The sequence below is a fragment of the Melozone crissalis genome, unplaced genomic scaffold (assembly GCF_028551555.1).
Source record: "Melozone crissalis strain CALT ecotype California unplaced genomic scaffold, PUWL_Pcris_2 ptg000041l_1, whole genome shotgun sequence".
NCBI classification, from domain to species: domain Eukaryota; kingdom Metazoa; phylum Chordata; class Aves; order Passeriformes; family Passerellidae; genus Melozone; species Melozone crissalis.
The window spans coordinates 9,796,617-9,817,741 of NW_026535819.1; the positions used below are offsets into that span (position 1 = coordinate 9,796,617).

Below are 21,125 nucleotides of genomic sequence, written 5' to 3' on the forward strand. Positions count from 1 at the left end.
TATACATACATATACACATATATACACACATATATATACATATATATACACACACACATATATATATACACATATATATACACATATATATAGTATGTGTAGTATCTCACATAGTATGCATCCATATGCAAACTTTGAAATAAAAAAATACTAATTAAAAATACCATAAAATAAAACAGATATTATTAAAAGAGAAATAGAACTAGAAATGAGTTTCAGAATATAGAAATGAAGAAATATATAATAAAGAAATAAAAGAAAGAAATATAATAAAGAAATATAATATCGAAAAAGAAAATAAATATAATAAAAATAATAAAGAAATACATAACAAAGAAATAAAAAAGAAATATAATAAAGAAATATAATATAGAAAAAGAAATATAATAAAGAAAAAGAAAATAATTATAATAAAGAAATAAAAATAATAAAGAAATATATAATAAAGAAATAAAAAATATAATAAAGAAATCAAAATAATAAAGAAATATATAATAAAGAAATAAAAAAGAAATATAATAAAGAAATACAGTATAGAAAAAGAAAATAAGTATAATAAAGAAATAAAAATAATAAAGAACTATATAATAAAGGAATAAAAAAGAAATATAATAAAGAAATATAATATAGAAAAAGAAAATAAATATAATAAAGAAATAAAAATAATAAAGAAATATATAATAAGGAAATAAAAAAAGAAATATAATAAAGAAATATAATATAGAAAAAGAAAATAAATAAAGAAATAAAAATAATAAAGAACTATATAATAAAGGAATAAAAAAGAAATATAATATAGAAAAAGAAAATAAATATAATAAATATAATAAATAAAGAAATACATAATAAAGAAATAAAACTAGTTACTTAAAAAAAATAAAAAGATACATTGTACTAAGACCCACCAAGAGTAATTTTACATTATTAGCTTTAAAGCATTTGCAACATAGTATAGCAAAAGCTAATAAACAAAATAGGCTTAAAATGTATTGAAATTAGGGAATAATTACCTTCTAATTATAATTATAACATCTATATTGTCTCATCCTTCACATAAAACTAAAAATAAAATAAGAGTTTTTAAAACACCTCTCAGTTGTCCCATCTCTAGGGCAAAAAAGGGTTTAATCCAACAGGGACACACTGCTCTGTTTTACAGAATAATACCTGTGAGCTGCCAGTGAATTCCTGCTCAACACAGCCTGTTCTAGCCAGCCATGGGAGCTACAGGCCCTGCCCAGACAGGGAGGCAAGCCTGAAGTGATTTTTTGTTTCTGATTTATCCTGAGTACAATCAGTTCTGATTACCTGGTGCAGGGATGTTGTTAGCAATGTCAAACTTGCTCTGGATTCCCTCCTGCAACAAGAACTGATGGAGGTTTCCATTTCCCATGTCCCTGGTAGCAAACTGCCCTCCCTCTTACAGCTTATTCACATAAATATGGGGCGATGCTTTAGAATTAACTCCCTGCAGGGTCAGTACTACCCAGAACATTTGTTCTGCTTCAAATTCACACCCTGGCTCAATCCAATCAGCCTCCCTGGGTAGAATAATGCTGGATCTTAGCAACTTGTCAGTGTGAGGAATGCAGCACTGCCCTTCCATTCACTGAGTACCAAACACTGTTGGAAACATTCCCTTCTGTGGGGATCCAAAAGCTCCCCGGGGGCTGGAAGCCAGGACACCACAGACAATTCCCTGCTCTATTTCCTCCTGGTGTTTCTGCAGGAATTTCAGAGCCCTGGCTGCAGGAAAAGGTGTTAAAGGCCTTCTCCCAAGAGTGCTGCAGGCAGCATCTCCACAAATGATGTGTGATTGCTCTGACTGCCCAAACCAGCTGCTCAAAGATGACCTGGGTAATAAATAAACAGTTTTCAAATAAAACAATAAAAGGCCAGACCCTCCAGTGGGACTGCTGCTCCAGCTGTCACAGCTCCATGCCAAGAAGTGCCAGTGTTCCACAAGCCTGCCTGAGCTCCCTGGGTTATTGCATTGCACAGCAGCCAAATGGACACTGACAAGTGGCACATTTTACAATCTGACAGAAATAATAAAAGAAGACACATGCAGCTTCCAGAGACTGATGATGTTACCTGAATCCTCTGCACTTTGGGAGAGCTCTGGAAGCTTCTGGAGCAGTGTAGCTGGCTGGTGGTACTCCAAATCCAGAGGGAAAGCACGCTCATAGGTGGGGTTTGACTGGTGGATCTGGGTCTGGTTGTTGGCAATGGTGTAGCTGTAGAAGGAGAGGCGAACGGTGGCATCCTCCTCCAGGATTCGGCGTGGGGCCTGCAAGGAGGGGGAAAACCAAACCAAAACACTGAGGCAATGCTCAGCTGTTAAGTAATGCCTTGGCTGCAACCACAGCAACTTCCAGTAATATCTTGGACAGGGCTGGCATCCTCCCCTGCTGTGACAGCAGCTTTAGCCACTCCATGGAGCTGTGCTTTTCACATTGTTCTGAGCTCATTAGGGTTAATGATTAGTTCTGAGCTTGTGTCTACAAAACAGCCCCATTGTATTACCTTTTCCAACCTTTTTTGAACATATTGCTTCCAAAGAATGATGATTATAATCATCAGGAGCAGCAGAATGATAGCCACAAGGCAGCCCACGAGGATGGAGGTGTTGGAGTCATCTGCCTTCTCCCCTATCCAGGTGCTGGTGACAGAAGATGTGGTTCCTGTAATCACAGAGAAAGAGAATCTGGGGTTAAAGCACCAGAGGTTTTCTGTGCCAGCCAACTCCCTACAGCCTACAGGTAGAGAAAAGATCTTGGGCAGCTCCCTGAACATTAACACCAGCTGTGTTCACATTTTGCTCTTAGCAGAACTTCTCATTTTGGAGGCTCAAAGAGCTAAGAACTGTGCAGAGAACTTCTGCAATCAAAGACTGCTGTGAGCAGAACATTCCTGCAGTGGATCCATCCTAGAGCAGACAGTGCTCAGAGTTTCAGTGGCTCCACACAAGTCCCCAGCCCACGTTCTGGGGCAGCCCTGGCCAAGCCAGGCACTGATCAGGCCATCTCCAGACCTCCAGAAATGGATGTTCCTGTGAAATTCCCCAACAGCTGAGCCCCTGGCATGGCCAAGGGGCAGAATTCCTTACCCCAGGTGCCCTCAGTAGCGTTGTGCTCTGTTTCCAGGAGCTCCGTGGTGCTTGTGGCTGCTGTGACAAAACTGGGATTCACACTCTCCATGTCTGTGGAAGGAAGGGCAGAGTGTCAGCCCAGCAAGCCCTCCCTGCTCCTGCCAGCATTCCCTGCAATCCCAGCCCAGGATGGGGCTGCTGTTCAGGCAGCACTTCAGGAACAGGAGGAGCTGCTGACAGCAAGGTAATCAGCAAGCAGCACCCAGGGAATTCCTCCCTCAGGAATGTCCTCTCACTACAGCTGATTAAAGACTTTGGAGTAGAAAGCTACAGCCACACCTTTCCCTGTCAGTCCTGTTGGTTGTACAACTGTGGGAACCCAAAATATTCCTCTGGTTGCCCTGGAGGACTGGAGACCCTGTCAGATCTTGGCACAGAGCCCAAGACCCCTGTGCCTTTGATTTAACCCTTGGCAAAAACAATTACCAACCTTTATATGAAGGATTACAAGCCACGAAAGTTTAAGTAAAATGACAGTGAATTTATCTTTCTACTTAAATGATAAATTCACTAACATTTAAGTGAAAAAGTAGATTTTGGGGTTTTAAGAATGGAGGTTCAGGGGGCAAGATGGAGGAATCCGGCCGTGCCCAGCCTTTCTCCTTCTTCTTGTTCTCCATTTTCTGCAGTGCTGTTGGCACTTTGGGATTGGTTTAGAGTAGAAGTGCACTGTCTAACACAGGTGATAGGTATTGGGAATTAAGTGTAAATATGGTGCGCAGATCTCAGCTGGGCAGAAAGAAAATTTTATAGGTAAGAATTAATAAACGACCTCAAGACTGAAAAGTGAAGAGTCCAGACTCGTTCTTCAGCTGTGTGAGCCGAAGCAGAGACATCCTGCACATCTGGGGCAGCAATTATCAACAGCAACCCAAGACTGAGATACAACCTCCTCCTGCCCCTGTGCAGCCACTGTCCCATCCACCCCACACACCCTGCACTGCCACAGCAGCTCCTGTGCTCCCCAGGAGTGCCTGGCTGTGAGAGCTGTGAGAGTCTGTCCTAATTTTCCCTCATCTGCCTCACGATCGTCCTTGGGAGACCACTGAAGAGAAGACCCCCCCCCGTCTATATCTGGCTCTGAAGGAGAAAAGTCACACTCCACGGGCCCTGAGACCTGAAAGCTCAGTGTTGAGCTATTGTTTTCACAGGAGTGTTTGCTGTATGCTAAGAAGAGCCCCGTTTGCATAGCAGCTCTGGAAGCTGTCCCAGCTCTCGGCCTGGCTGGACTTCTCCTGAGTTTCAGGTGGTCTCTCACAGAAGACCCTCATCTGTTTTACAACCACTGTGACAGACAGACTGAGATGTAAGAAGCTTCTCCACTAAGGACTGAGACATGAAACTCCTAACAGGCCCCTCTGCTCCTTCCAAGGACTGGGACTGAAACCCCCAGCCCGGGGGAGGTGTGTGGGGGAGGCAAGCTGACCAAAGCGAGATGTTTGCCTGCAGGTTGTGACCACTGGAGCAAGAAAACAATGGCTGTCATTTACTGCTGAGAACATAGACTACCTGTTACATCTGTTCCCTATTGTATCTGTTCCCCCCCCCACAATTTTCAGTAATAAAAACCTCTGAGTTAGCCAGAGCCTTTGAGATCTCCCCAGCGTAGCAGGCAGACCCTCGACTGGACTGGACCAAAGGACTTCGTCTCTGTGTTGGTAGCTATATCCCCTCTCTCTCTCTCTCTCTCTCTTTCTCTCTCTTTTTCTCTCCCTTAATCCCTCTATCGCATTTTTGCTGTAGTTATTTCAATAAAACTGCATTTGTTTTGATTATCACTGCAAACCCCCTTGTACCGTGTTGGTGTTTTGCACTCTGAGATCATTCCTACGAACCATCAGGTCATCTGTCCACTAGGACGGACCCTGACAGGAGCCTCACCTGACTGGAAGGAAATCTCGCTCATCATCATCCAGGTGTCAGCGAAGTAGAAGCGGCACAGGATGGCCTTGCCCACGCGCTGCTGCAGGGGCACGGTGACAAACCTGGCACTGGGGTTTTTGTCATCCAGCACCGTGGCCACCCCCACGGGCTCGGGCTCCCAGTCTGCGATCAGCCTGGGCTTGAACAGACACTCCACCCTCTGGAAGATCTTCACCCCCTTGGAGAACATGTTGTTGCAGTGCACCTGGGAAAAGGAGAGGGGATCCATTACAGAGGAGATTTACTGGCACCTAAATCAAGCCCCCAGGGTGTTCCACTCATGAAAATTTTCCATTCCCAGTATGTCCCTCTATGAATGCAGAATGAGTGACTTCTCCCAGTGTGCAATGAGCACTCTGGGCAAAAAGCTGCTCTGAAACAGCTCTGAATTTTACCTGCAAAAGCTACACTAATGGTCAGATCCTGGCAGGCTCTTCAAAAGGCCCATATAAAAATCAATCAAGCAAACCTTTGATTGATTAATCAATAGTTAACTTTAGATTAGTACAATTAATCAATTTTGGGTACCGTCCACTCCTTAATCAAGGGTTACCCAAAGTTGATTAATCATACTAATCTAAAGCCTTGCAGACCAATTCTCTTTGAACCTTTAACATAAGAAGGGAAAGGAAAAACACGCCTAAACTCTTAGTGTTAAAAATTTGGTATTATTTGAATTGCTTGACATAAGTAGCTGGAATTGTTAGGCCACAAGCTGAACTTTATCTGAACTACATGGCTCTGTTCTTCAAATCAAAGATGGATTTGAAAGAGCCCTGGAGCTAATAATCTGATCATGAATAAAAGTAAAGATGGATTGTAGTGAAACTTGTATGTAACAATCTGATCATTAATAATAGTTAGAATAACAAACCTGCAGCTTAAATATTACTCAAAGATCAATAACTGGGGTGGACAGCCCATAGATCCTGGTCTGTGAACTGGAACAAGCATGTTAAAAAATTAACTACTGAACCCACCAAATCCCCCACAGAAACCAGTCTGAGAGGCCAGTGTGGAAACAATGGCACAGCAGCCATTTGGTGATGAAACAGAGAAGAGCATGGAAAATTCAGACCCTGATACTGCCCTGGGATTCTTCTTCTGTCCCTCCTGGCATGAGGAGTCCCAGGGATTTCTTTGTCCTTGGTCCCTCTCTTGAGGGACCAGCTTGAGCTATGACATATCACAATTGATCTCTGCCATTAGATAAGAATTGTATCCCAAATTTCTTTGCATTTAGAAACTTTTAGCAGCTGCAACCTAAGCCACAAACCAGGACAAACTCAAGCAGATATTCCCCTCACATACCCCTGCTCTGGTTGCACACCTTGAAGACAACTAAGGGTCTGAGTTTTAGGGAAACCATCACCTAAGCCTGCATCCATCTCATTCTCCTGGTGGCTCAGCATCAGGTTGAACTCTGTTATGCTCAGAATCTGCAGTTCTGTTAAGCTCAGGACCACAATATCTCAGCTCTGTGGCCACTGACCAACAGCCAGCAGAAATAAGGTGACTCAAAGCCTTCAGCACCCCTCAGCCTGCTCCATTCCCACAGCCACAGTGGCCCAGCCCCTCCCAGAGACCCCAGGAATGATTTCCTGGTGACTGTGGAATATTTGCCACTGTGACAGCAGCAGTTCCCAAATCCCCTACAGCCCTGAACCCCATTAATTGCTTGGCCTCTGCAAGGTCCTGCAGTGAAGCACTAATGAGGACAACAGGCCTGATGAGCAGCAAAAAGACAAAAGGAGGGTATTTGCATGTAATTAAGACCAGATGAAGCTGAGACAACGTTATTCAATAAGGAGAAGCAGCCATTCATAAGCAGGCAGGAAAGCCTCATGGCTGGAATATACAATTTGTGCCTTATTTGGACAGGAGTTGGATTTGTTTCCATCCTGGACTGACACAGAGACATTTTCTATTGCAAACATCTTCTACTAAAGTCCAATTTTACAGCCTGCAAGCCTATGCAATGCAGTTGCAATGTTACTGACATTAATTTTTAATAGTTTATTGGATACTGGGAAAGCTCAGAGGACTGGGATAAAGCTATCAGATAAGAAGATGCAAAAATTATCCACAGACCACTTGGCCTGTACAAAAGAAATGCAAAGCTGAAGGAGCAACATTCAATAAATAATGAAGATTAATTTATGCTAATCAGAACAGCTTTTTAATTAGATGCTAGATGAAATAGCTCTTCTTATGATCTGATGTGTTTGGTTTATCAGGATGGTTGTGTTTATGAGAAAGATTTTTGGAAGGCATCTGTCCCCAATTAGCATAGTGTGGGCTTGTGTATTATATTAATTTGATTAAACATTATCAACTAGTAAGTCTTACAAAATTTAAGGCAGAAATTCTTCTCTGTTTTTCTAAGAGGAATGCATTCCTAAACCAAAATTATTTGCTGCTTTTTTCAATGGCCTGAGGGAGACAGCAGAATCACCAGCAATAAAATAAACTACATAGGAAGGAGGGAGGGAGTTCCCTAAAATAATCTCAAGGACTGACTCATGTCAGGGCAGTGAACTCAGGGACAAAATCTAAGTGATGCTTTCCACACTGGACCTTTATCCTGGACACTAATAACTTGGAACTGATTTTTAGCACGATCCCAAAGCCTTAATGACCACTGGCTCCCTCTCTCTTGGCTTGGAGGATTAATATCATCACAAGATTCACAAACAAAGAGGAATCGTCCAAAAGCAGGAAATTGGTACCATTCTTTTATGCAATTTGATGGAAAGCCTGAATCCAGATCCAAATTCTGTACCAAAAAGAGTAATCAGCAAAGAAAGAAAGGATTGGGTGACTGCTCTAAAAATGACCCTTGGTCTCACCAGGAAGGCACTGAGAAATCTGCCAGCTTAGTTTACTGAAGCAAAGATTAAAAGAGTGGTTTAATCATGGTTTAGAAGCAGAAGGTTCCTGAGAAGGCAGGGCTCTTTTTTTGCCAGCAAAAGCAGGCAAACAGCCAAGGGTTGCAAGCTAAAAATAGACAAAATAAAACCAGAGTAAGTAACCACCAAAACAATTTACTTAAGGATGTGGTGGGTTCTCCTTCATTTGAAATCTCTACAAGAGAAGCCACCAATCCTTTTTAAAAGATCCTGCTGTTTACTACAGACTCAAAGTTCAACTCGTGCTTTTCCTGTGTGTTTAAAGAATTTCCCACAGCACAAGCACAGGCTGAGGCACCCAGAGAAATGTTTGGTCAAAATGGAAGCACAGCCACGTTCCTTTACCTCAAGGGTCAGTAAATCCTACATCCTAAATCCATCTCAGCTGCCTAAAAACTCTTCAGGTGTCTGTTTTTTATTCCTTCAAGCCAAATACTTGAGAGGAGAACCTGAGGGAGGAGAACCTACAGGGAGGAGAGCCTGAGCTCTGAAGAAGCAAGTGCTCACCTGCTTCACCTGTCTACGCTGGAAAACTTGGGACATCTCCTGCTCAGATTCTGGATACAGGAGGCACTTGAATTGGGAAGAGTTTGTGGAACTCAAAACTCTTCTCAACTGGGAAGAGTTCTCTTGGAAGAGAACTCTGCTTTGGTTAGAGTTCTCAAGGCCAGGTTGGATGGGGCTTGGAGCAACCTGGTCTAGGGAAAGGTGTCCCTGCCTGTGGAAGAGGGTGGAGCTTCAAGTCCCTTCCAACCCATTCAATGCTCCAAAGGGGCAAGCTGGGAGCCCCCAGCCCCACAGGCTGTCCCCTGGAGAGGGAGCAGGCTGGGTTACCTTCATGGAGGTGAAGTTCCTGGGACGGTCAAACTGGAACTCCATCTGCACGGCGCCCGTGCTGAAGCTCTCGTTTCTCCAGCCCACGTAGTCATAGCCCGGCCACACGCGGTACTGGTGGCTCTGGGTGAAGTCATCCAGCCCCAGAACTCCATCTGTGAGCTGGCCCAGCCCTCCATACAGGTGCCTGGCCAAGGAGAACCAACAGTCAGCCAGAGCTCCAGTGGGAAACCACGTGCATCTTTCAACTGGTACCAGCAAAACTTCCATTTTCCTGCTCTCAACCCATCCTGGGCAAGAACTCCCTCACTGCTCCCATGCAGCACCACCTGGATGTTGTTTGGGCTGGGATTTTAGTATCATTCCCAGCTTGGGAAAAGGCAGAAGTTTTTGCACTTCTGTGAAGAACCAACAGCAAAGCTGAGCTACAGGCAGAGCCTTAGAGAACAAAAACAGAGACTGAGGAAAATGACAATGTGTGTTCTGCCAACAGAGCTGGAGCTGCAGCATCTCACCAGGCATGGCAGAACACTGCTCCATCCTCTGTTGGGGGAACATCCTGCAGGCAGGCAGGCACAGAAAGGCAGGAAAGTGGGAAGTGAGACCATGGGCAGCTCATGAGCCACAGCCAGGCCTAACCAGGATCATTTCTGGCATTGCTCCTGTGAAGAGTGTTACTGGCTCTTTCCAAGGCTGACTGGACTCTTTGCCAGGACCCTGCCTCACCCCACTCCTGTGTGAGGATGCAGAGCCCCTCACAGAGTTTCCCAGCACTGTTCCAGAGTAGAAGATGCCAGTGTGGCACAATTCTGACCCCTCTGCAAGTCCTTGTCTCTGCAAGTCCACCCCAGGTGAGCCTTCCTGTCACTACAGCACAGGTGCAGGTGCCTTTGAACTGCAAACCAGGATTAACAGCTGGAAGAGGCAGATTCCTACCAGTCAGGCACATGAATAGAGGTTAAGTAGTTTCAAGGAGTCCTGGCTTAGCAGGTTGGGCTTTGTGCCTACATCTGCAGCTCCCTGACACTCACAGGGACCAGCTGTCCAGCAGGCCCAGGTTCCTAAGTTTGTGCTGAACATGCAACACCTATTCTGTACATAAAAACCCTTTTTTTTAAAAAACATCCAAGCTCTACTATGTCAGCCCAGCTTGAAACCAACAGATATTTCTATATCAAGATTTTGTTACACAGCATTTTCCAACGTCCTACAAGCATGAAGAAGTGTTTGGTGTTGCCATAAGGTAGGAAAATCATACAGAAAGGCTTCATAAAATCAAACCTGCTCTCCTTGTCGGGCTAGCCCTTTCTAATTCCCTATGTGAAAACAATCTTAGTGAGAGCAGTTCATTAGCATAACAGTTTATTCCTGAGTGAAAAACAACTTATACCTGTATAAACTATTTTTATACTGTTAGATAGTTGGGGTTTTTTTTCTATCTCTCATAAAGGACTTTTCCTGCACGTACACACCGAGGGTTTGAGTGACAAATCCATACAGAATAGCAACTTGTTAATAACCAATAAAGTAATTGGCAAGAAAGCTCCTGACCAATGGGAGTGACACACATGAGGTCTGTAAAACTGTATAAAAGGGAGTTCTGTGAATAAAGAATGGATTTTTTCCACCATGAAAAATGAAGTCCTGTGTGATTTATTCCAATATACAAGGTACCAGTGACAGGGTGACAAGGGAAGAATTTGCACAGTGACAGAGAGAGAACGGGACAGCTTCTCCCACCTGCGTTCCTGGTAGCCATCGTAGGTTGAGTCATTCAGATAAACAATGGGGAAGCCAGGAGCTGCTATTGTCCCTCCTTCAGGGATGCTGTAGGATGCCAAACCATCTGAAAAAGAAGGCCATGCACCTCAGAAATACAACAGCAGCAGCCTCCCATCACCTGTGTGTGTGTGACATTTCTGTATGCGACACAGACCAACAGCAGTGCCAGGGGTCCCCTCCGCACACCTGGGGGGCAGGGGAGCCCCAGGCAGGGCTGCTGGGGAGGTATTGTAAATCAAAGGCAACTCTGACAAAGGGGAGAGAACAATGAGGAGGACTCTATGGATATCAGAAGGCTAATTAATTACTTTATTATACTATACTATATACATTTCATCTAAACTGAATCTGCCAAGCACTCACTCTGCACACACCTGCTCACACTGCACTGAATCTCGTGGCTGTCACCCAATAGCCCCAACACACACACACACACACACACAAACACACACTTGGCCCTGACAGGCCAAGGAAACAAAACATCCTCACTTTGGATAAACAATCTCCACATTTCATTCTGCTTTGGCACAACACAGGCACAGCAAGCGATAAGAATTGTGTTTTCCCTTTCTCTGAGGTTCAGAGAACGTGAATCTCAGAAATCCTTGGGAAGAAGTGTGCCTTGCTTTTCCCTGTGGAGAGGAAGGTGGCAGCAGGGAGGGCTCACCGTGCCAGACGCAGCCGTAGAGCTCCACCCTCATGCACACGGTCATGGGCGCCTTGGTGACGGGGATGAGGCGCACGAAGCGCGCGATGATGGGCGGCCGCAGGTCCTTCAGCACCACGTCGTAGGTGTCGGTGTTCCCTTCTATCACCTGCAGGACACAGAGCCTGAGCCTGCTGGAACCCAGAACATCCCTCTGGCTGCCCTGTCAGGGGGCTCAGAGGCCTTGGCACAGAGCTAAAGACACCTGTGTCTTTGATTTTACCCCATGGAGAAAATCACCAACTTGGTGTGAAGATTTACAAGCCAGGAGAGTTTAAGTAGAATGATAGTTTGTTGAGGTGTGATGTCATGGTTGGCCTCAGATACCCTGGGTTTCTCCCTGAAGATCTCTTCCCCGCCTCTCCTTCCCACACCCTGATCACTCCCAGCACTGTCTGTCAGTCCTGGTATTCCAGAAGGGCGTTGAGTGATCGGCAGATTCAAAGGATGCCCTTTAGCCCTGGGGACATTGGGCCATCCAGGTGTCCTTTGTCCCTCCCCTCCCTACCCCTTCCCTGCCCCTCTCCCCGGGATTCAAAGGAACAGCAACCACAGGCTCAGGGAGTTCTGTTGGAGCTGGTGCTGGGTTCAGAGGCCTGTGGGCCAGAATAAAGCTCTGGATCCAAACCCTCCACCAGAACCGACTCCTTTCCTTCACCATCACCTTAAAGCTTCTCTGTCAGAGGGAAACCTGAGGAGCAGACCCTGTTATGGGGGGAAGCTCCATCCCAGCACCACCAGAGCTCCTGCAGGCCTGGACTTGTCTCCATGTGCCCAGCTGCAGCACCCAGCCAGCCCAAAGTGTCTGTGGGGTGAAACACCACACACCCAGCCAGCCCAAAGTGTCTGTGGGGTGAAACACCACACACCCAGCCAGCCCAAAGTGTCTGTGGGGTGAAACACCACACACCCAGCCAGCCAAAAGTGTCTGTGGGGTGAAACACCACACACCCAGCCAGCCCAAAGTGTCTGTGGGGTGAAACACCACACACCCAGCCAGCCCAAAGTGTCTGTGGGGTGAAACACCACACACCCAGCCAGCCAAAAATGGGGTGAAACACCACACACCCAGCCAGCCAAAAGTGTCTGTGAGGTGAAACACCACAGTTGCCGCTTTTTCGTGAAGCAGCAAGGGTCACACAAGCTCAGGCACATCCCATCCAGTTATATTGGTAATTATTCCAATAATAGTTAGTTTGTCACGGGATGGAAAAGTAGAATTTTGGGGTTTTTAGAATGGGGGTTCAGAAGCCAAGATGGAGGGATTTGGGCGTGCCTTGTCCTTCCTCTTTCTTCTTCTTAGCCGCCATCTTCTGTATGATGGTGGCACTTTTGGATTGGTTTAGAGACAGACTGTGGGGTGATAGGTATTGGAAAATTATTGTAAATAAAGTACATGTAGTTCTTAGTATAAAAAACTAACACTGCCCTGAAGGCAGTCAGTGTGCCATGGACCGACTTGCTAGACAGACCTCAGCAGGTCAGAAAATGAATATTTATTTTATTATGTTTATTTTCTGTATAGATAACAGAAAATACACAACCTTGAAAAGCACAGCCGAGGAATCCTGACTCCTTCTTTGATTGTGGGGCTGGGAAAAAGAGACTTTCCAACACCTCAGGGTCATCTCAACACCAGAGACTTTGAGACCTCTCCCTTTTATTATTGAAGGGATGGCTCCACAGTCAGGCTAATAATGATTTATTGCTCAGATAAACTTCAGTCTCAGAGGCTCTGAGACTTACAAGAGCAAGCAGTTGGCCATAGCTCGAAGTGGTCACAAGTTCTTCATTACAAGACAATATGTAACTTTCTAATCCAATGGACAGCTGCCACAAAGCTTATTTTGTTTTTCTAACCTATCACCTTTACTTACTTCTACTGCACTGTGGATATTTTTATCCAGTAGGCTATTATCACACAGATATAATTTGATTATAACATCCAAATTTTTAGCTTGCTCTGTACAATTACATCCCTACGTTATAAACCCTTCAGCATCTTATCAATACAGTTTCCTACATTATAAACCCTTCAGCATCTTATCAATACAGTTTCCTACATTATAAACCCTTCACCATCTTATCAATACAGTTCCCTACATTATAAACCCTTCACCATCTTATCAATACAGTTTCTCACTTACTTCAGGCATATTCTTACTTACTATAACTATGTAGTCATAATTTTAAAAATATAAGTTTATGATTTTTCTACTTAATGTCTGTTTACTTTATTTTTACATCAATCCAAGCTTCTTCCAAGGCTACAGATCAAACCCTTCACAGTCTGTGGAAGTTTCTATCTTTCCATTTCCCACACTCCCTGCTATGGTGTTGGGCAGCAGAGTGGTGCTCCTGTGCTCCCTTGTTTGGGACTGGGAGTTCCCAGGTGGGATCTGCAGGTGGGAGCTGCTGCTGCTCCTCCCGTGGCTGCTGGGGTGCGAGGGGTGTGAGGGGTGCTGCCATTTCACCCCTGCCCACTGCAGACCCCCCCAGGCAGCTGGGAGTGAAGGTGTGAGTGGATGCTGCAGAGAGTTCTGGTTACTGGATGATATCCCTTCCTTCAAGGCATCCATGGGTTCCAGCAACAAGAGCAGAGCTTGCCCTCATCCCCTGCTGGAGGGTCCTGACATCCTTTCTGCACAAGCCACCACAATTCCAGAGGTGCTGCAGTGCTTGGTGCTGCACTTGGCCTGAGGTGCTCAGCATCACCTCACCCACCCCATGCTGCAGTGCAGTGACAAGCAGGGACCCTCACCCTTCCCTCAGTGCCACCATTGTCTGGGAACTCTCCACTGTTTGACTTCCCCTCCCACCCCACAAACAGCTTTTGTAGCACGCACCAAAATGTGAGGGATGGGCAATAAAATGGTAATGGCAAACAGCTGATCAAAGGTCTGGGTGAGCAGATAACTCATTACCAAGATAAAAGCTGTCACCAAATACTGCATTGCAGACCCTGCTGGGACTTCCAAAGCACCCTCAGTGCAAGGAAACACCACACCCAATACCTCCCTAGTCTGGCTTAGGTCTTCAGGTGTCATAAGGCAGCCTGAGGCAGGGTGACAGGTCAGACAGCTGCAGGGGAGAGTCCCAGGGAAATTTAACAAAGGTTATGAACACAGCCCCAGCTCTGTGCAAGTGTGGAGACAGCATGAGACAACTGTGGTGAGCAGAGAAGCCTCTGAGTGTGGCTCAGCACATTTCCTACTCTCTAAATTCCTTCCTCCTCAACATCCACACACCAAACACTGCCATCAGACACCCAGAAATTCCTTAATTCCCTGCCACCCCCTCCAATTTTAAACCCTAAAGCAATCATCTGCTTGGCAGCTTCCAATTTAGAAACAAGTGTCTAAGAGAAGGACACCCATGTGATATTTGGAACTTGCACAAACAGGTAGTGAAGAGCCACAGTTCTCCTGATTTGAGAGATCAGGTCAGGGGACATGGACAAAGAAGAAAACTTCAAACACCCCCTCAGAAAAAAGCACCCTTGCACCAGCTCCACAGTAGAGGAGCTGAGAATCCTGCCCATCTTCTGAGGAGCAAAGGAGGTGATGCACCTTGAGTAGCAATTCCACATCCTGCAGCTGCTGCTCTTGAGCATGCCCTTACTCAGGGCCAGAAAACCCAAACTGTGTGAGAGACAAACCCAGCAGGAGTTTCCAGTCCTGGCCACTGCTGAGCCCAGTGCTCCCCATGTCAGGAACAATGCAGGGCTGCTGGATGAGACCAGATGATGCACAGCAAGCACAGAACTGACACAGAACCTGCTGCTCCCGCAGAGCCAGGATGGAGTAGAATGCATGGATATCTCAGGTTACAAGGTGTAGCTGGGTGTGTGTTCTATCCCCATCTGTCAGACTGGGGCAGTTCTCTGCTGTCCATGGGGCAGTTGGTTCTTTCTCTCTCCCACAGCCAACCCTCCCTCCAGGAGATCTCTGCTGTCCATGGCCACTGAGTGTCCCTGCAGGGCTGATCCCATTCCAGCATCCCATGGGGAGATGCTGTGCCCAGGGCAGGAGCCAAGCATTCCTGCCTGGATCCAATCTGAGCCTGGCACAGCACAGCAGCCTTTGCCCCCTGCATTGCCAGAGGAGCAGCTTTCTGCTGCCCTGCATGGCCAGAGGGAGCCCAGGCCCATCTGCAGCAGCCCTGGAGCTGCAGAGGAAAACTCCCCCCTTGTGCAGGATCCCTGCTGCAGCAGAGCCACAGCTGGCACTGCAGGAGGGCTGAGCCCCCATGGGATGGGGCTGGGACACCTCCCTGGCACACAGGGGGCAGGGACTGCTCTGACTCTGGCAGTGGGGGGTTTTCTGCTGTTTTGTATTACTACATTTGTATTTTAATTTTCCTAGTGAATAACTGTTATTCTTACTCCCATATCTTTGCCTGAGAGCCCCTTAATCTCAAAATTATAACAATTCCAAGGGAGGCGGTTTACTTTTTCCATTTCAAATGAGGGTCCTGCTTTTCTTAGCAGACACCTGGCTTTCCAAAGCAGACAATTACAGGATGGGGAGGCTGTGCCCTGCAGCCCCAGGTGCCCCAGGCTCACTCACCCTCCCTCCCTGGCGGTTCCTCCAGGAGATCCAGCGCTCCCCGTTCCGGCTGTAGTCGATCCGGTACGCGCGCGCAAACTCCTTGCCCGTGGCGCGGGCGTGCCGGCCCTGGGTGCCCACCAGGGTGATGAAGAACAGCTTGTGCAGGTCAATCTGCAGGAACTGCACATCTTCAGGCTCCAGCAAACCAGCTGGGCACCAGGCTCCATCCCCCTCTTCCCTCTGTAACCTGAGGGGAAAACGGCACGCATTAAAAGGAGTCAGATTTTCGATTATTAATTGAGGGAACACGTGCAACTTTGAGGATTGGGAGGAAGCAACAAAACCAGCAATGGCTACCAAATGCCTCTGCCCTTTGGGATAATGGTCAGCTGAGACTCAAATCCTACAGGTTTGCCCCATACAGAACAGCTCCTCAGCCCCAGATACCTTTCATTAACTGCTTGGAGTAATTTTTCCCCCAGACATGAATTTCCACATTGATCAGAAACAACCCTGCTGCTCAGCAGGGAACTGCTGGCTGCTCTGTAGCACCTTGCTGCTCAAGTGCATCCTCACTGCTCCTAAACCCCACATGGTAAGGCCTGAACTTCTGCTTGACCACCTCTTGCAGCTCTACAAAGCTCAAAGATGAGCCATCTTAAAAACACATTTTAGCAAGAAAAGATCTGTTTGGAATTTTTCTGGGTCATTCCAATGCATATTTCACATTTCCTGCAGTCATCAGAGCTGCTGGTGTAGGATGCTGCTAGGAGAGTGGGGGGAAGGTCTCTGCTGAACATTGTGAGAGATGTAGTTGTGACAAATTTATCTCCAACTGATGGGATCAGTGAGGGCAGCAGGGAAGGTGGTACCCAGGAGGAGACACTGCAGGTCAAGGCTCAGGCCAGAGAAGATTTTCATCTCTGGCTGGTCAGCTGTTGGTGCAGGACTTTCTTACACTGGAATAACAAGTAAAGATCCAAAAAAGGCAGGAAGGGTGACTGGAGTGACAGGGACAGACACCTGCATGGGACAGCTCTGACCTCTCACCACATGAGACCAGCTTCATGCCTTCACCCTGTGGACACCCAGCAAGGAGAGGATGGTAACAGATGGCAAGTGATGCTCACAGTGTTTGCAGCACTGGACATAAGCGACACTCAGAGGAAAAATCTCCCAGCTTTCAGACCCACAGGCTGCTCACACACCATTAAAAACACAGCACACAGCATCACTGCTCTACCACAGACTAAGAAAAAATAATATTTGAGCACTAGGAGAATTTTATGATTTTGGAGTGCCTGAATTCATCACAAAAATCTAAGTATCATTTGATACTTACATTACTTACTCAAACTGAAATTTCTATTTGACTTGCACCAAAGCTGTAGGAATGTTTGATATCACCACTACAAGCCATTCCAAGCAAACTCACATTTACAACTCTTTGATGAAACATCAGTTAACAGCTTTCAGAGAAATAAAATTACCAAAAAAAGAGAAAAGCAAAGATTATAGTAAAAACTGTAAGCCTCCTTGACAGCGAAGAAAATAATTTAGCTGCTTACTTAACAATTCCTTAACTCTGCATTTCCAAGGGTTTTGAGGCAGGGTGAGCACAGCTCATTTCCTCAATAGGATGCTGTTGAAAAGTTCATCCTTGTAAAGGATTTCCTATGATTTAGTTTAAAGCACTGCATGAGAATCCCAAGGGCCCTGTCCCTGGCTGACCCGTAAGTCACAAATCCTTTGGAGATTTATTCAGAGTGACTGAAAGATGGGCTCAGAGGCAAGCCTGAGCCTGCAGCCCCATCCCCTGCTCACAGCAGGGCAGTTCCTGTGCTCCTCAAGGCCTGGTACAGACAAGTCCCCAAACACTGAGACACCACCACCTCTCTGGGTCCCCCTCCCACCACTTCATCCTCATGGAGAAGGGTTTTTTTCCCTTAATATTTAACCAGAATATTCCCTTTTATCTTTAACCAGAATTTCCTGTATCACAGCTGTGTCCATTGCCATGGCCCCCTGGCCTTTCACTGTGCACTACCCAGATTAAATACAAAAAGCAGCAAACAAGGTTTTAAGGGTGGGGGATCTTCTTCCTCCACCATATCTTGGGTATCTAGGGGAAAACAAGTGTAAGAACGTGCTCTTTGTTGACAGAGTGACAAAACTATCTTTTGTCTTCTTAAAAAGGAAAAAAAGCTCAAAAGTTTTTCTCTTTAATTAACGAAAAAGACACCTCATAGGACTTAAGGGATTTCACTTTAAACTTCAGGATAGTTAATTAGACAAGAGCTAAAAAGTTTTGCCTGAGCAATTTACTAGAAAAAAAAAGAGAACAATAAAACAAATCACTTTTGTGAAGTGTTTTACTAGGAGCAAAACCCTCTTGCACCTAACTCAGTTTTTCTCTGTAAAGAGTTTTGTTATTTTGCCTTTTATTAAAATTTTTCTGTTTCAAACACTACCACAGAAGCCATCCTGCTGATTTTATGCCTTCTAAAGTAGCTGAGCTATCTTAAGTGCGAAATACACCTCCAAAAGCTTACAAGACCTGGCTTGAGGAGATCCTTATACCAACAAAGGATGAAATGAGGAGTGAGAGGTGAACCCACCGTGCATACTGGGGCCCTGTGGAGTCGTACCACTGGCTGGAAGCTGTGATGTCCTCATCCCTGATGGTGCCCTCGTGCATCCCCAGGGGATAACGACAGATGGCTGCAAAGGGCAACACAGGCAAGCAAACAACAAAGGTCAGCACTCATCCCTTTCAAAATCACCACGCAAGTTAAATTAAAAGGTTGTCACATCCAGAGAATAAATATGGTAATGCTAAAATGCAAGAAGAATGCAAAAAAAATAATTGAATGCAAAAGAATGCAAAAAGAAAAAGGATAAAATACATCATAATTATCACAAATTGAAATTATAAGTGATGCATTAGACTAACAGTATCATTCAGAGCCCAGCAAAGCAAAAACTTTACAAAGAAACATTTTAAGAGCATGAAATCCCAAATATATTATTATATATATTATAATATAAAATAATATATAATACATAATATAATACATTATATAATGTATTATATATAATATATAACATATAATATATAATATATATTATAATTATGCTACAATATGATATATATCATATAATGTAATGTATATAATATAACTAATATAATATAATACATATAATATAATTTGTATTGTATTGTATTATAGTTACTGTTGAATGGCCCCATTTTACAATGGGAAATTATTCATCAATAATGATGTGACATAAAAATGAAGCTTTTTTATCCAAGATTATTCTTCCCCTGGAACAAAGTGGATGCTTGACTTGTGCTCAAATGGGAACAGTTATTACCTTCAGCAGTGCAGATACAGGGGAGAAGTTAAACATCTATTAGAGATGAGAAGTCATGGAAACATCTGCTGTGTCCTGGCACTGCAGGCTGCAGTTCCCTCTGACCCTGAGCCCCTGTCCATCCATCCTGCCTCATCCCAGCCTGCTCCTGCCCCAGCTGGAGCCAGCATTTCACCCAGCCTGGGAATGCTCTCACACCTGGTGCCTCCATGGACCACAGACACACCTGGCTCAGGCCAGGGATCCCCAAAAGCATCCCACAAGAGAACCCTGAAAATGCAGCTGACAAATCCCAGCTGGCCTCGAGGCTCTCTCTCTTTAAACATGTCCTGGAATACCAGAGATGTTTGGGCAAACTCTAAATCTGAAGATTAGAGCAGTTCTGGCTGCCTCTCCTCAGGCAGGGTACCCTGGGTGCCCTCCTGAGTTCCCAAAATCCCAGGTGGGCTGGGTTGGAAGGGACCCTGGAGATGATCTCCTGCCACCCTCGTACCAAACCTGGACCCAGCTCAACAGGAGCTGCACTTCAAGGGTCCTCCTGGGTCCCTTCCAACTCAGGAGATTCTGCCATTCCATGAAATCCATTCAGCAGCTTCAGAAGCTACAAGACAGAGGGATGAAAACCTGAATGCTGTTATCACTACACAGAATAAAGCACCTCAGGCTGAATCAGTGCCCGACAGATCTGATGTAGAAATGCTTGCAAACAGAGGTTGGGGCTTCAACAGGGTTTGCCTGCAGCTGTTAGGCACTGGATCAGTGAATGTGTGATGTGCTAAGCATTCCTAAATTACTGGGAAAAGGAGATAGCTGGTGAGGTGACAACATTCACTAATGATACCAGGTTATTTAATATTTTAAATATTGAATTTTAAAAATATTGAATATTTTAATAGTAATAAATATGAAATATTTATTTAATAAATTCAATATTTTGTACTGTTAAATAGCAAATATTTAAATTATAATATTTTAATGCTTTTATATTAATTTAATATTTTTTAAATAGTGGGAATACCTATAAAACAAACTAGAATTAGCATTACAGCACTGCCTGTATCCATGGCCAGATGCCAGGCAGATAAGGAATAGAGCTCTTGCTCCTTCCTTCCATCATCAAAAGGCAGAGAAGGCAACACAGATGATGAAGGAAGGATCTGCAGCCTCATCTTTACAAAAGGGATCACTGAAATATGACAAAAGATAATTTACATTGAACAATAGATATCCTTGCTGTCTCCCAGAACACCAGAACCAGGATGAATCAAAAGGTCAGGTAGAAGAGTTCAAATACAGAATATAAATCCTTAACCTATTAAACACTCCAATGCCACAGTTTCCCATGAGTTCAACAAACCAGCTGAAGAAACTCACAGCCACCACAAGCAAAAAAATACCCAAGCAGTGGCTCTGGAAGCTGCAGTGAGCTGGGGGTATCCCTGGGGTAAAGCTCAGCTGAGTGCCAGCTCAGCCAGAGCCAGAGGGGTGGGGGGCCCTGGAATCACCCACAGGGTGACAGCAGCTTCCCCTCAGGTGAACTCAGTGTGTGGTGTCTCTCTCCCTGGACTCAAACAACCAGGCAGCAGTGGAGAGGTCTCTGTGTGACACATGGATGGCACCTGGACAAACCAACATTCACCTGGGGTTGGTCAGGGGGCCTGAATTCCCTGGAGGGAACTGGTGTCTGCTGGGATCCAGAGCAATGGAGGGGTGCTGGGATCCAGAGCAGTGGTGTCTGCTGGAAATCAGACTTCAGTCTTCAATTATAACAGCTTTTGTACTTTTGACTAAAATGTTGGCAACTAGACCACTGTTAGTTCCTAACTCTTTAAATCTCATCAAAAGTCTACAGCCTAAAACTCATTAACCTGCCCTCTAAAAGCTGCTTGCACCAT

At 45.2% G+C, this 21,125-nt stretch overlaps 1 protein-coding gene across 3 annotated transcripts in view; it reads right to left on the minus strand.

Annotated features, from left to right (window-relative positions):
• Positions 1-21,125, minus strand: part of LOC128942071 (discoidin domain-containing receptor 2-like) — a 65,033-nt gene that overhangs the window by 13,714 nt on the left and 30,194 nt on the right. For all 3 annotated transcript variants that reach the window (XM_054284275.1, XM_054284276.1, XM_054284277.1), the window contains exons 3-11: positions 18,474-18,576; positions 15,874-16,102; positions 11,267-11,414; positions 10,558-10,663; positions 8,818-9,004; positions 5,033-5,279; positions 3,110-3,202; positions 2,527-2,684; positions 2,095-2,290 (exon numbers count right to left, since the gene is read on the minus strand). In XM_054284275.1, the coding sequence (XP_054140250.1) occupies positions 2,095-2,290; positions 2,527-2,684; positions 3,110-3,202; positions 5,033-5,279; positions 8,818-9,004; positions 10,558-10,663; positions 11,267-11,414; positions 15,874-16,102; positions 18,474-18,576 (1,467 nt within the window). The remainder of the gene's footprint in view (positions 1-2,094; positions 2,291-2,526; positions 2,685-3,109; positions 3,203-5,032; positions 5,280-8,817; positions 9,005-10,557; positions 10,664-11,266; positions 11,415-15,873; positions 16,103-18,473; positions 18,577-21,125) is intronic.